The sequence below is a fragment of the Haliotis rufescens genome, unplaced genomic scaffold (assembly GCF_023055435.1).
Source record: "Haliotis rufescens isolate VD_foot unplaced genomic scaffold, xgHalRufe1.0.p SCAF_7, whole genome shotgun sequence".
Taxonomy (NCBI): domain Eukaryota; kingdom Metazoa; phylum Mollusca; class Gastropoda; order Lepetellida; family Haliotidae; genus Haliotis; species Haliotis rufescens.
In genome coordinates, this window is record NW_025964361.1 from 54,488,413 (window position 1) to 54,504,028 (window position 15,616).

Below are 15,616 nucleotides of genomic sequence, written 5' to 3' on the forward strand. Positions count from 1 at the left end.
GTGCGTGCAGGCGTGCGTGCGTGAGTGTGTGCGTCCCAAAATCGTTTCCGGAGCATAACTCAGAAACCGTTAAATATTTCTCTACGAAACTTTGCATGTCTATCAGACTCATGCTGAACTGGTGCCTTTTGCTATTTAGGAATTTAAGAAATTTTTATTTTTTTCCGTTTCCACGGCAACAAGTTGGACTTAGGTTCTATAAGGGTGGTGTTCGTTTCCGGAGCGTAACTCAAAAACTGTTAAATCCTTTCTTACAAAACTTTGCATGTTTACCACACACATACTTAACTGGTGCCTTTTGCTATTTAGGAGTTTTATAAATTTGAATGTTTTACGTTTCCATGGCAACAAGTTGGACTTAGGTTCTATAAGGGTGGTGTTCGTTTCCGGAGCATAACACAAAAAACTGTTAAATCCTTTCTTACAAAACTTTGCATGTCTACTAGGCACATACTGAACTGGTGCCTTTTGCTATTTAGGAATTTTATAAATTTTTATTTTTTACATTTCCATTGCAACAAGTTGGACTTAGGTTCTATAGGGTAGAGTTTGTGTCCGGAGCATAACTCAAAACCAATTCAAAATTTCCAACAAAAACTGTGCATGTTTACCAGACACATACTTGACTGGTGCCTCTTGCTATTTAGGAATTTTAGAAATTTTTATTTTTCACGTTTCCATGGCAATAAGTTGGACTTAGGTTTTACAGGGGTGGTGTTCGTTTCCAGAGTGTAACTCAAAAACCGTTAAATACTTTCTTACAAAACTTTGCATGTCTACCAGGCACATACTGAACTGGTGCCTTTTGATATATAGCACTTTTAGAAATTTTTATTGTTTATGTTTCCATGACAACAAGTTGGATTTAAGTTTTAATATAGGATTGGTTTACTTAAGTAGTATAACAAATAAACTGTTAAATATTTCCTTGCCAAACATTGCATGTCTATATATAAAGCGCATACTGAACTAGTGCCATTTCACATTAAGGAGTTTTAGAAATGTTTATTTTAGAATTTCCATTGCAGCTATTTTGACATGGGCTAAGAGAAATGTTGGGTCAGTTACCTGGTTTGGGACCATAACGTGTTAAAATGGGCGGGGGATATAGATGACTTTGTCAACTATACGCTTGTTTCTGCTTATTTTGAGCTTTATCGCCCTCTTTTTCAAAAGAGTAGGGCTTGGGTGTGTGGTTATATTACCAGCGTGTACATATGCTTCATGTACATGTAGGCGTAATGAAAATGTTGAAGTGCAAACCAGAGCCATGGTACGGTACTCATAACGTTACTTGTTCATATGAAATTATACTTTCTCACCCCACTGATTACCCCAGAGCTTCAATGAGGGTTGGCGTCTCTGCTCTTGTTTATGGACAGTCAGATTAGACAAATTCTCTTATCAAGTTGGACTTCAGTCAGATAATTTGTTCGTTCAAATTTGTGGGGCCGGGGGATTTGTCATCAGATGATGACTCTTGTTTATGTTTTCATGACGACAAATTGGATCTTAATGAAAATGATGGTAGTGCTGTTAAATATTTCTATATGAAACTTGGTAGACAGATCAGTCTAGTGGTGAACTGGTGCCTTTTGACGATTTGGGATTTTGAAAAATACTGAACAGGAATATTTTTTTCTTCACTTAACTGAAGGTATCCAATGGCAGTGAAGTAAAAGTGGGGTATAAGTAGCCAAACTCCATTTCTGAACTGCACAAGACCGGGGAAGTATGTCATCTCCTGAGGACTTTTGTTAATGCCAGCTGTCCAGTAGATTGTTCTATCAAACCCTGGACCAAGTCCAGATCTCATGGTCAGGTGGTTTTCCTGAAGGCAAACTGACCATGCACTAAAGAGTGCCAGTCATTTATTGCTGTCCTAGTTTTGGCATTTCCTTCCAGAATGCAGGGAAAATGGACCTGTATGTAGGATCCCTGCATTTTAAATTCACCTGACTGAGAGTCGTGGCCTGTTTGTCTGGCATCTTGTCTAGTGTCATAAACATCTCTGTAGAAACTTAGGACCAACGAAGCTAAGATCTTGTTTCATCCAATGATCACAACCCGATTTGTTCTGTTAGAATAGGTCTTCTGCAACCCATGCTTGCAGTAAAAGGCATCTATGCTTGTCGTAGGAGGCAAAAAATGGGATTGGGTGGTCAGGCTTGCTGACTTGGTTTATGCATGTTATCGTATCCCAGTTTCCTAGATTGATGCTCATGATGTAAATCACTGGATTGTCTGGTTCAGACCTGATTATTTGCACGCCGCCATCACATAGCTGGAATATTGCTGAGTACAGCGTTAAACAGCAAACAACAGGGTTCAAATCTGATTTTCAGTATGGCCACCCGGCAATCATATTGAATAACGTATTTATGGCTATTAATTAGTCGTTTCTTTCCAAAATGAAATTTGGTACATGGGCAGTTAGTAGTGGGGCTCAACGTGTTTTTCATTTTTCAATATGTTGAATTTTGACATTAATTTGACCTTTGACCACACTGGAAGGTGAAACCTCTAATGTTAAACATGTAATGGAATTAGGTATATGTGAAGTTAGCTGTGTACATTCTGTTTTTCACGATATTTAAAATGTTGACCTTTGCACCTTGACCATGTGAATCTGATTGTCTATATGGACACCTCACCAGCCAAACAGAAAAAGCTAATTCTGACCATTTTTCAGTTATTGAAATTTGGTACCTGTATAGTTAGTGGACCTCGACATGCTTTTTTTACATTGTGAGGTGAGGTGAAATGGGGTTTAACGTCGCTTCCAAGATTATTGCACTTATATAGCGACGTGCATGTACGTGTGTATGTTTGTGTGGCTGCTTGTACTAGTCCGGACTGATGCCGATTTATAGTGCTAGCTCACTGAGATACCATGCCGCAGTTTAACATGAATACCCCACTCAGACACATTATACTGACTCTGAGCCGATCAGTCCTTGTTTTAGCCCCTTAATGCCGAGCGTCAGACAGGGTAACAACAAGTACCATCTTTTAACGTTTTTTGGTATGACGCGGCCGGGGATCGAACCCCGGACCTTCTGCTCTCCGGGCGGACGCTCTGCCACTAGACGACAGAGGCGGTCTTTTACATTGTGACCATGGCTGCCGTAATGTAGCTGGATTATTGCTGACTGCAAAGCTCAACAACAAACAAATAAATTCTATCAAAGGCATATTGCCACTGAAAACTTAAATTGGCAGATTGAGGAAACTGAATTTAGGTTTGTTTCTTCTTATGATGACATATTTTGTTCAAATCATTATATTTAACTTTTAGACCTCAGCAATTTTGCTGAAAATATTTGAATATCAATGCTGACTGAAATATATGATAACTGTTGACTACATATTCATGCGCGTCGTAAGAGCGACTAACGCTCGCTGACTTGGTTTGATGCATGTCATCATATCCCAACTGTGTGGATCAATGCTCAAGATGTTAATCACTTGATTGTCTGGTCCAGACTCTATTATTTACAGAACGCCGTCATACAGCTGGAATATTGCTGAGTGCAATGTTACAAACAAAACATATGTAGGTGAGTTACAGTGCCAATAGCACTATTTGTATTATCAACAAAATTGTAATGTTCCAAGAATTTTACTCGATTGATGCTGAAAGAGGATTTGGTGGTTAAAAATATAATGTGTGACATTGCTAATTGCTTTGTTACTATTAGCTTTTCCGCTGCCTTGCCCAGACTTGATTACTTACCAACGGCCATGACGTTTGAATATAAGGATCACTCCGTAGTCCCATTCAGCAGAACACATGGCAGCTCAAAACTTGCAAAGATTATCATTAAGCAGACCCTTGTGTGGATTTCAGGTTAGAGTATGTCCCCAGCAACCTATGCTGGTTATACCCTAGGAGATTCTGGGCTAGAATGGTCCACTTTAACCTATGCTGGTTGTACCATGGAGATTTAGTGTTAGAATAGTCCCCCTGCAACCTATGCTCAGGATTCCTGGTTAGAATATGTCCCCTGCAACCTGTGCTGGGGATTCTGTGTTAGAATATGTCCCCTGCAACCTGTGCTGGGGATTCTGTGTTAGAATACGTCCCCTGCAACCTATGCTGGGGATTCTGTGTTAGAATATGTCCCTAGCAACCTGTGCTGGGGATTCTGGGTTAGAATATGTCCCTAGCAACCTATGCTGGGGATTCTGGGTTAGAATATGTCCCTAGCAACCTGTGCTGGGGATTCTGGGTTAGAATATGTCCCTAGCAACCTGTGCTGGGGATTCTGTGTTAGAATATGTCCCTAGCAACCTGTGCTGGGGATTCTGGGTTAGAATATGCCCCTAGCAACCTGTGCTGGGGATTCTGGGTTAGAATATGCCCCTAGCAACCTGTGCTGGGGATTCTGGGTTAGAATATGTCCCTAGCAGCCTATGCTGGGGATTCTGGGTTAGAATATGTCCCTAGCAACCTGTGCTGGGGATTCTGGGTTAGAATATGTCCCAAGCAGCCTGTGCTGGGGATTCTGGGTTAGAATATGTCCCTAGCAACCTATGCTGGGGATTCCTGGTTAGAATATGACCCTAGCAACCTATGCTGGGGATTCTGGGTTAGAATACGTCCCTAGCAACCTGTGCTGGGGATTCCTGGTTAGAATATGTCCCCAGCAACCTGTGCTGGGGATTCTGGGTTAGAATATGTCCCAAGCAGCCTGTGCTGGGGATTCTGGGTTAGAATACGTCCCTAGCAACCTGTGCTGGGGATTCCTGGTTAGAATATGTCCCTAGCAACCTGTGCTGGGGATTCCTGGTTAGAATATGTCCCAAGCAGCCTGTGCTGGGGATTCCTGGTTAGAATATGTCCCTAGCAACCTATGCTGGGGATTCCTGGTTAGAATATGTCCCCAGCAACCTGTGCTGGGGATTCCTGGTTAGAATATGTCCCAAGCAGCCTGTGCTGGGGATTCTGGGTTAGAATATGTCCCTAGCAACCTATGCTGGGGATTCCTGGTTAGAATATGTCCCTAGCAACCTATGCTGGGGATTCCTGGTTAGAATATGTCCCTAGCAACCTATGCTGGGGATTCCTGGTTAGAATATGTCCCTAGCAACCTATGCTGGGGATTCCTGGTTAGAATATGTCCCCTGCAACCTATGCTTGGTGCACAAGGTGACATCGATGCTCACAACATCAGTCACTGGATTCCCTGGTCCCGACTCGATTATTTACAGGCTGATGTCATAAGTGACATACTACTGATTGGCATGAAGCTGTAACGTTTAAAGTTTTAACAGACAAACTTCAAGGACTCACTGAAATTGTTCTTACAAAAAGACTCAAGATGATCATTCAGTACGACAGACATAGTTTATTGTACATAACAATACAATGGGTAGGCACAGCTGAGAGAAATATATTGCAATTTACAAAGCTTTACACAGGTATATCAGATCAGGATAATAATTACGAAACATTTCTGTACAGAACTCAATACTAAAGCAGACGGTACTGAGTGAAATAGAACCTACAGGTACAAGAGACACATTCCTTAAAATTTCTCTCGTAAAACAAACATGATATCTAAAAGATTAAGAAAGAAGATTTGTTATTTGTTTACCAAACTACAAAGGACCTGTTCGATTGGATGGTATTTTACATATATCAGTTTCTCGTATCAACTTAACATTAATTAACAGGTTCTATTTAGTTCTTTTCAAGATGTCACAGGCTACTGTCGCAATCGTATCTAGATACCTGTTGATGTCACTCACTGAAAGTTTTCCATCTCCTCCATGTTAAAGAGAAAGTGGAAATGTCTAATCTTCTACAGTTTGTGTATATTACATGATACCTTACATTTAGAATTCAGCACCAGGAAGTTCACAGCCACACGACAATACCCTATTACCATACTACTCAACTTATGATAAGGAAATGGCGTGATGCCATTACTGCATGTTACGAGTCAAGACAAGTGAATCAAGAAAAAGAAAAATTATCTTATTAAAAGTTGAGTAGTATATCTGAAATCGCTGTTCCCTGATGCCGCAACAAAACACTGCGGTTATGTCAGTCGGACAATGTTACATGATTCTTAGGTCCATGTGAGAAAAGCAATTCATTTTCCCCGACATGTTTACCTTAACTGGTTCATAATTTAATCTCGCTGATTACATACAAAACAAACACCCTAGTATCTATCAACCTAAGTTTGAAATAATGACATGCTGCTTCCCTTACAACTGTCGTGTATTCATATATCAAAAAGATATAACTTGTTAAAACTGTTTTAAATGTTCAAATTAATGACATTTTATGTGAAGTTGAAATAAATATTTGTGTGACAAGGTGATTAACTTAACAAAAGCACACTAATATAATAACCTTGCAACTACTGCAAGAGACAAACTTCATATATAGAATACAGTTAAACCAAATGAAAAAAGGTTAATAAACAGTACTTAAGAATACTTGTTATTGACCATCAAATATGAGTGGCGTTTCACTGCAAGTATGGTGTTTGTACAGTTTAATGTGACTTAACCTGCAATAACCTGCTGGATTTCGAGTACATCTTCATCGTCGAGGCACATATTTCAGAAGATCCTCTAGTTTAGTGATTCATCATGATGCAAATTCATAGAAAAGGGTGATTTTATGTTCCATTTTATGGTAAAGTTATGTTGACAAAATGCAATGAAAAGAAAATGTGCAGTAACATTTCCAGTCTTGAATGTGAGATAAGATTGATATCAATAACATGAAATAAGTCTTTTTAATTCACTACTGAACATGGATTAGCGTGCTCTTAGCTCCATGTAATAATATTGTAGGAACACCATACAGACCACAAGTCCCCAGCTTAGTGAGCTAATGCTTAAGCCAATGGACTTGCCCAATGCTGTATAGGGAATTATTCGTAAGGAGAGTTAAAACACTCGTTAATACTACTCAACTTTGATAGGGATAATGAAACATGTTATACTGTTATTAAACTCCAAGGACAACAAGTGGCAATATCTACTCATGTCAATCTTAAACGTCAAATAAAGCTGAAAATATGACAGCTCCATGGCAACATAATATATTATTCCTATGACCTTGTCTCCAATCAATCTGTTACATTCAGTCTCCACTTGAATTAAAATCATGATCCCTTTCAAAAGTTGAGTGGCATTATTCATAAAACCCATACATACTGAAATGTTTAACAGACATAATTAATTATTAGGGGTAAGGAGTTATTTACCACCAGCCATTGATCAATTAACCATTAAGTGGGTTAAAAGCCATTTCAGGTAATTTGCCTTAACAGGTTTAGGTGTGAAAATTCCATTTGTCATAAGTCATTTTCGTAAATCGCTAGTTACAGATGTGAAATTAGGAACACAAGTAAAAGTATGGATTCAGTTCGTAACTGGAACAGAATATTTAGGGATATCGCAAGCTGGAAGCCGTCAGCAAAGCTAATCAGCAACAATTTAAAGCTAATCAGCAACAATTTGAATAATGCTTCAAGTTATGATAAGATGATATAAACACATATGGTCTTCTAGTGTTGCATGAAACTAAAATAATGATGTGATAACCTTGTGTTACCATGACACAGGTCTGTTATATGCAAGTCATTCTTTAATTCACTGGGACAGAAGGCTGTGACTAATCAGGAAACACACATACAAGATCTGAAGTGAAATCTAGGAGGAACACTGTTGCAGGTTCACTTCCTGCACAATGAGCTGACCTGGACACAATAACATAGTGCATACTCTGTCTAGCATACAGTTGCTATAGATTGTCATATTTGACATCAATATTCCTGCTACATTATAGCTGACACCCCTAATGTTCAAGGACTTGTTCAAGGACATGTTCAAGGATAATATCTTATTCACAAAAGACCAGGGACTTGCTGCACAAAGTGGTCTAAGCCCCAGGGCTGTCATAAGTCGATGTTGAATTATGGAGTTACAATTGCCTTAGCGCTAACATGGCTTCATGAAACAAGACCCTGATAAATTAATTACTTGGTTTACAGACAGACTAAATGTATTGACGGGAAGTAGTCTAGTCAAATCTCTTTAGTACGAAAGTCTGTACTTTACTAAGAAAGTGTTATTCCAAATATAACATTTGTTAAGTTTCTTCTTGTACGTAGTTTTAACTTCAAATCCAAGGCTTGAATAAGGCCAGGCTTTTTATATTTTTAGGATTACGAATTTTTCAGCCCAAAGTCCAGGGTTTGAGGAGGGAAAAAAAAAATGCACCTGTCTTTTTAATGCAGAATGCCTGTGGCATTCATAAATTCATATGTTTTATACTAAAAGGTGATGATAACAAATAAAATAAAAATAACTGACTACGCGGCTATCAGCGGGGAAAAAAAATTGGAAATCTGATTTTTTTTTTTTAAATTCTAAAAAATCAGAGTCTGCGGGTCTGAAATGCGAAAAATATAAAACGCCTGGCCTAAAAGTGGCCTTATCAACTGACTCATTATCAGGAAGTTTCTACTGAATTCCTATCAGTCAATACTACACCACTGTTGTTTCCCTGTACCTTCCCACCAGTCAGAGACCATATACCGGTATATGGTCTCTGCACCAGTCAATCAGGACACATTTCAATTTTGGCCTAAAACATATCTGACACAATGCTAATTAATATAGATCTATCTAGTTGTTACAATCATCCAATGACTTGTGCCAAAAGTGTTACATTAGGAAGTTGAAGTAGGTGGGTCTAGATCGCATTTAACCCCAAACAATTGGAAGAAACAATGTGCAACAAGTGGTAGGTCATCACGTCTTACTGACATGTTAATTGTACTTGACAAAACCTTGTAAGAATAGGACAACACATTTCTTCAGTATGTGACGATTGATTAAAGCTTGTTTCCCTTTAAGTATCTAGAATACACTTCCCAATCATGGTCAAGGATGAGACGATTCCCCTATTCATCAAGTGCGCAACTTTCTGTTTCCTAGCCAGATTAATGATCTTACATCATGGTTCATTAAGAGGCATTATGGGATATCACTGAACCACATGAAAGGGGGCAGTCCAAACATTTCATGTGGAATATAAAATTTAATTCCTTGGGTTTAAGGGATATGAGACTTAAAAGTTTTTCATAGAGACAAGAATAACAGCCCTGATCATAGTTTTAATCTTAAAATGTGCGGAATATTTTAATTTGAATGTCAGAATTTCAACAATTACACCATTAATTTGACCTCAAACGTTTGAACTGCTCCCCAAGTTTCTTTTCCTGATACTTCTACTGCATTTGAACATTTATTTTACTTTTTACTATCACTTCATGGCAATTGTGTTATTTCTGTACTTTTCCTTCAATACTATCTGTAAAACCCAATGCATTTATTTGACTTATTGATATCCTTTGCCAGAGTTGAGATGTAATTTTCTAGCATTCTTCGTGTACTACACACTAACCAGGTAATCAGTGGCCTCATCAGCTGCTACAGCACAAGCCAACATCATCAGTTTAAAAATTGATGCAGTCCTTTAACAATCTATCAATTCATGTAAAATATCTGTCACAAAGTCAATACCAAGAGCACCATTAAAGTTAAAAGATTACACATTTCAAAGTCCCTGCAGAAGCTATCAGTAATTATTCTGCACATGCATTATTAGTTCTATGTCTAGATCACAATTTATATAAACTGGTCTTTCAAACGAAGATTGACCCTTTTGCATTTCACAGAGCAGAAAAGAAAACTTAAAAGTCTGCTTTGCTAAGCAACTCCTGAATTAAACAGAGTAGAAAACTACAAAAACATGATTATACATGGTGAACCTGACAACTGGTCCATCCCGCACACACAGCTATGCTGACATACGATTAAAACATTCTATGTTACCATAACACCAATTTCTCAATTTAAAAAAAACTGTCAACGGATCAAAACCTTGATTTTTGACTTGACGGGCTAATGCAGACCATACTCCCATCCTAAGCTCAAACAATACTTGTTACACAATGCAAATACATATACCACTTAAAAGAAGTTAAGGACCACCTGGTCATTTTGGGACCACCATCCCCATGTCCTTGTACATTTTTTTCTTGACCCTCCCTGAAATGACAAAATGAAAACACTTATTTTATAATAAAATGGCCATTTTTCATAACCCTCCCTAAATATGTGTATTTTGTTTTAAGACCCTTCCCTGGAAACAGTCATATCTTTGGTGACCCTCCCCGATTACCTCTGAGCTACCAGGCCCGGCCCTCAATAGGATGGCCCTTAACTTCCTTTGTGTAGTATATATATAAATATGTGCCTTCCGAACGTTTTTTAAAACAAACTTATATAACATTACCCCTAAAACAATCTGTGAGTGTTTTGGGTCACTTCAAGCAATATTTCCATTCTATGACAGCTAGGGAGCCGAGGAGCTGGGGAGCCGGGGATACAGGGATACAGACTTCATACATGGTACCCATATAGGAGTCAAACCCTGGATTCAACAAGTGAACACTGTAACCACTGTGCTACCCCACTATCCTCTTAAACATCAATGAACACACCCCTCTAATAACAATATGACGAACCCCTCGGAGATCCTACGATGCACCTTGCTACAAGGACCAATCATATTGCAGCATCCCTGTGTGTGGATGAACCTGGTAGTGTATCACAGCCTGTTAGAGCAAATCAACGTCTGTGAGATGTGATAAATACACACCGTCACAGCTAAATCATAAATAATAAACAAAATTAAGAAATGGTGGTGAGCAAAACATCCAATCAAATCTACTGAAAGTGAGCTAACATTGACAATGCTATTACCGTATTCAACGTAATAAGCGCCCCGCTCTAATAAGTGCCCATGGCGATATTTGCTAATATATTGGCTAGTGCACAATCACAATTAGCACCCCTTCTGATTGACCAATGTACACAAGACTTATTTATTCGTGTATTATACGTACTCGTGTGTTATATGTACCCTTAATTATGGGCAATCAAATTCTGGAAAAATATATCTGTCGTATATAAACATTTCAGGGTGTCAGCATAGACCACAAAATTTACGTTCACCATTTACCAAAATAATATTCTAATAAGAGACCCTTATTTCTAATTTTGAGAGTGCCCTTGGCGCTTATTACGTCGAATACGGTAAACAGAATTCAGGGTGGACACCAGAGACGTGGTAATTTCAAACAGAGAATACACATCCATCGCCCCTGACCACAATAGAAGCGCGTGATCTACCACCATGTGAGCAGAAGGGAACTACTTATGGACACACACAGATCTATAATAGGCCAATTCAAATAAAATTCTTGTTTCTCAAAACCAATGAAAATCATCTTTGGCCTGAATGGTTTTTTTAAATATACATGTCAATTAATTTTGTTATAAATAAAAATAGGTTTTGATCCATGAATGCTGAAATATCTCTGTCCATTGAGCTTACAAAACATTTTATATTTCAACTAACTGTATCTTTCAATTATTATATTGATAATCATACGGTCTGTGTCAAAATGTTCTAAGACCAAATTTATCCATCAATCTCTTTAAGCATGTTACTCCTTAGCTGTCAAAGGCTGAGCTTACTAGAATCTTTACTAGAGTCTTTACTAGAGTCTTTACTAGAATCTTTACAAGAATCTTTACTAGAATCTTTACTAGACCAAATCTCTACTGGACCAAATTTATCCATCCGCATCTTTTTCAGCAAATCTTACTCTTTGGCGGTCAAAAGCCAAGCTTACTAGAATCTTCACTCGACTTGGGCTTCTGACTACAGGCTAAAGTCACAGACTTTATTATAAAATTAGAATAACAAACCGACTCACCCACAAGGCAGTGAGAAACAAGGAATTGTTTAGCTGGCCTGACATCACAACACCAGAACACACATATCACATACACGCACACACACACAAGTTTCGACTCCAGCAGTGAAAACAGTCACTGGGTGGGGAGATCCATGACACATTCGACTCCGTGAAGAGTCTTGCTGCTTGTGGAGACTACCATCATTAAATATTTTCTAACCATAACACTTTTTCTGATCCATCATCACAAACTTTTCTTTATTGCAACTTCTTTAGAAGTGCGATTGATCATACTGACCATGTTTTTTATCACAGAGTCCTGATTTCATATGCATTGATAACTCGGACAGCTATTTAGCAAATGCATATAACAGATGCCGACTCATCACCCACTATCATTGCTAGTATCATCCCGTATGAAAGTAGAAAGTGCATCCGATATCCAGTGGCTAGGCAGGCATTCCTCAAGTAGCTTGACATTGATCCGGGCAATGACCTTGACCTTTGGTAATGTCAAGAGTGGATGTCAATATGCTACTGCTGGATGCATGCCTCGTAATTAAGTGATCTATAAGGATAAATGTGCTATCAAGTTCAGTGAAAAATATTTCTAAATTCTAAAAAAGATATTGTGATAAGGAACTTCAGGGACCCGAAGATCAGTCCAAAGATTCCTAAACGTTGTGATCGTTTGCAATAAGGCAATACAAAAGCCTTTTCAGAACCCTTTCGTGGGACTGCTTTAGGAATAGCAATATCGTAAGAGAGAGTGAGTGAGGTTTTACACAATGTTTAGGCAATATTCCACCAAAATGAAAGGAATGGATGTAGACACTGCACTCTTGTGAGGATTCAAACCCTGGTTGCGTTGTGCCAAGAGGACATTTTCACCACCAGACTACTCCCCCACCCATCAACATTTGTAAGACATGTAGTATAATGCATCATTATACAGAATAATACTGAACGCAGGACACTGAAAATGACGACACTACCACAGTTGACGATAATATGCACAGACATGATTATAACATAGATAAATGTACAATTTCTCAGTCTACACTATATACATATAACAGATAATCTTTGAAAAAATAAATCTCAGAAAGTTAGAAATTTCCTTTAGGAGTGCAAGCCAGCAAATACATTATGTTTCCTTTCTCTGGTGGGTCAAGGTTAAAGGTCATATATTTGGAGGGGTCAAGGTCAATAGGCAAAAAGGGTAAGAGGTCAAAGACAAACAAGACACTTTAAAGTTTGGGGAAGAAGGAGCAAAATTCAATACTGACAAGAAAATAGTAAATTTGGAAGATTATTTCTATTCTAATTAATGTCAAAAAGATGCTTTCCGATTAAAGTTATATTGACTGACAATGTGAAAAACAAAACAATTACCTTGGATAATACTAGAATTTGTGGAATAGAGATTTTCTATATGGTTGTAAATACGTTATATGTATTTAACCATTGAACACATATTCAGAGTATTCTGAGCTACTAACTCAAAAACAAAGCAATTCGGTGTAAGAATCCAATTTAAAGTGTGGAGTAGTGGATTGTCTGATGAGCTGATGAGGATGTTCTAGGTAGCGACCATGCTGAACAATGGCACAATAGTCATGCTGAGATCCGAGGACAGGAGTTGTCTCCCTTTGCTTGTTGTTGGGCTACTACAATCCTTCCGGCTTCTCTTTCGTGGTGTCGTATGCCCGGATGTATTCGGCCTGAAACACAGTCATTACTGATTACAACCAAACCCATCTCAGCTCTATTGCAGAATGTCAACTGATGCATATATTCTAAAGTTGTCATTGTTTGGAATACTTGTTGTGATATATATCTGAATCGTAGTGTATATTAATATAGTGCTTCATGATGCCAGAAATTCTACACTATGTTGTGACATTTAACAGACTGTCATTTCTTTGGCATCTTTCAATCACTGAAAGTATGACATCTGATTGGCTAAAAAGACATGCATCCTTCGTTTGATTGGGCGATATCTGTTCAGGGTCTGATGTGAACCCTGGAGGCAGATTTGTCAGCTCTTGATGGTGGGAGCCGGAGGTATTGATTCTGAGGGACAGATTCTGTTTGAGTGAAATCAAATGAGTGAGATGTTTGATCAGTATGTTTGCACCATGTCATTTCAGCTTGATGTGAGAGGAGAGTCTGAAGCAATGCAGGTCTTAGACTTTTACGTTTGAAAAATCAAAACGATAACAACAGTCTCCTTTTTCCATTCAACTTTGGGTAAATGGATCCTTGAAAAGTGAAAAAAGGCGACTGCTTCTATCCACAAAATAGTCTGTTTGCGTTAACTTACCTGTGGCACGACTCCATGCTCTTCCTGTGAGAAGGCGTATCCATCTGAAATAGTCAACAAGTTAACAATCCACTGGTCACAAGACTCACCCACACCCATGTCATTAGTGACGATGATTAAAATAAACTCACAAAAAAAGCAAAAGCAAATATACCACCACTGAAAGGGTTAGTACACAATACTTAAAAACATACCTTATATGCTCAAATAGCAACAAGATAACAAATAACATAAGCTTTATTCATAATTGATTTTTTATCTGAAAAACTAACATCACATATACTACTAAACTTTAGATAGGGATATTCTTTGTGTCCTGATGGGGATAAATCTGACTGGATGTTTGAGGATGTGGGCGTAGGAATAGGATGCTATTTAGACTAGAAGTGATCCCCACTTCGACACTCAGAATATCCCATCAATGTTAAGAAGCATATTTTAGCTGCTTTTCCTAGTTTAGCCACACACTGTAGACCAGCAACTGAGGCGATCTGTAAGAGGATTTTGTTTACCATTTTATAAGACCGTTCCCTGTATTTGTTTGTTTGTTTTGTTTGTTTGTTGTTTAACACCGCACTTGGCAATATTTCAGCTATATGACGGCAGTCTGTAAGTAATTGAGTCTGGACCAGACAATCCAGTGATTGACATCATGAGCATTGATCCACGCAATTGGGATACGATGACATGCATCAACCAAGTCAGCGAACCTGACCACCCGATCCCGTTAGTCACCTCTTACAACAAGCATAGTCGCCTCTATCGGCAAGCATGGGTTGCTGAAGACCTATTCTCACCTGGATCTTCGCGGGTCCTATTCCCTGTATACAAATGAGTATCCTATATACTAAACAAAAAGAGTTAGGGATCATAAATATTTTTATGAAATTGTCTGCTCAGTCTTCACTTGAAAAAAATGTCACCAAAAATCCTCATGATCCCAAAACCTTTCTTGTTCAGTATATATACTACTCAAAAGAAGTTAAGGAACACCCGATTCTTTCACATTACTATAGTTAATCTGTAATGCCATGACAGATTAACTTCTACAATTTGAAAGAACTGGGTGTTCCTTAACATTTTTTGAGTAGTATATAAGATAAGAATGCACTGATATTGATATTGAGTTTGTTCAAGAGCGTGTCCCGAAGATACAAGCTGTACATTGTATTTCTTTACAACATCTACACCATGTGCTCTAAGCCTTCACAAACATGTGCTATGCCCTTTTGCAGGCGAAAAACATATCTATATTCTTCGTTTTTATCCTTTCCATAGCCAAAACAAATTGGAACATAATGATTTTTCATGTTTCAAAACGTTGTATGTTTTTTCAGGTAAACAACCATTCCGGGATTGAAATAATAAAATGATGAAATATTATTTCTCAAAACACAGGACACATTTCCTCCTAGGAGCTCCACTTCTGAACATTTAGTCATTTAGTCATGTTTACAGATGAATATCTTCAGAAGTTCGATATGAA

General features: G+C 38.2%; 1 protein-coding gene across 4 annotated transcripts in view; it reads right to left on the bottom strand.

Moving 5' to 3' along the window:
* Positions 1-11,014: 11,014 nt before the first annotated feature.
* The window catches only part of LOC124133707 (phospholipid-transporting ATPase IA-like), a 123,039-nt gene continuing 118,437 nt past the window's right edge, over positions 11,015-15,616 (bottom strand). For all 4 annotated transcript variants that reach the window (XM_048388276.1, XM_048388278.1, XM_048388277.1 and 1 more), the window contains 2 exons: positions 14,131-14,174; positions 11,015-13,528 (listed from right to left, as the gene is read on the bottom strand). In XM_048388276.1, coding sequence (XP_048244233.1) covers positions 13,475-13,528; positions 14,131-14,174 — 98 coding nt within the window. In that variant the 3' untranslated portion in view covers positions 11,015-13,474. The remainder of the gene's footprint in view (positions 13,529-14,130; positions 14,175-15,616) is intronic.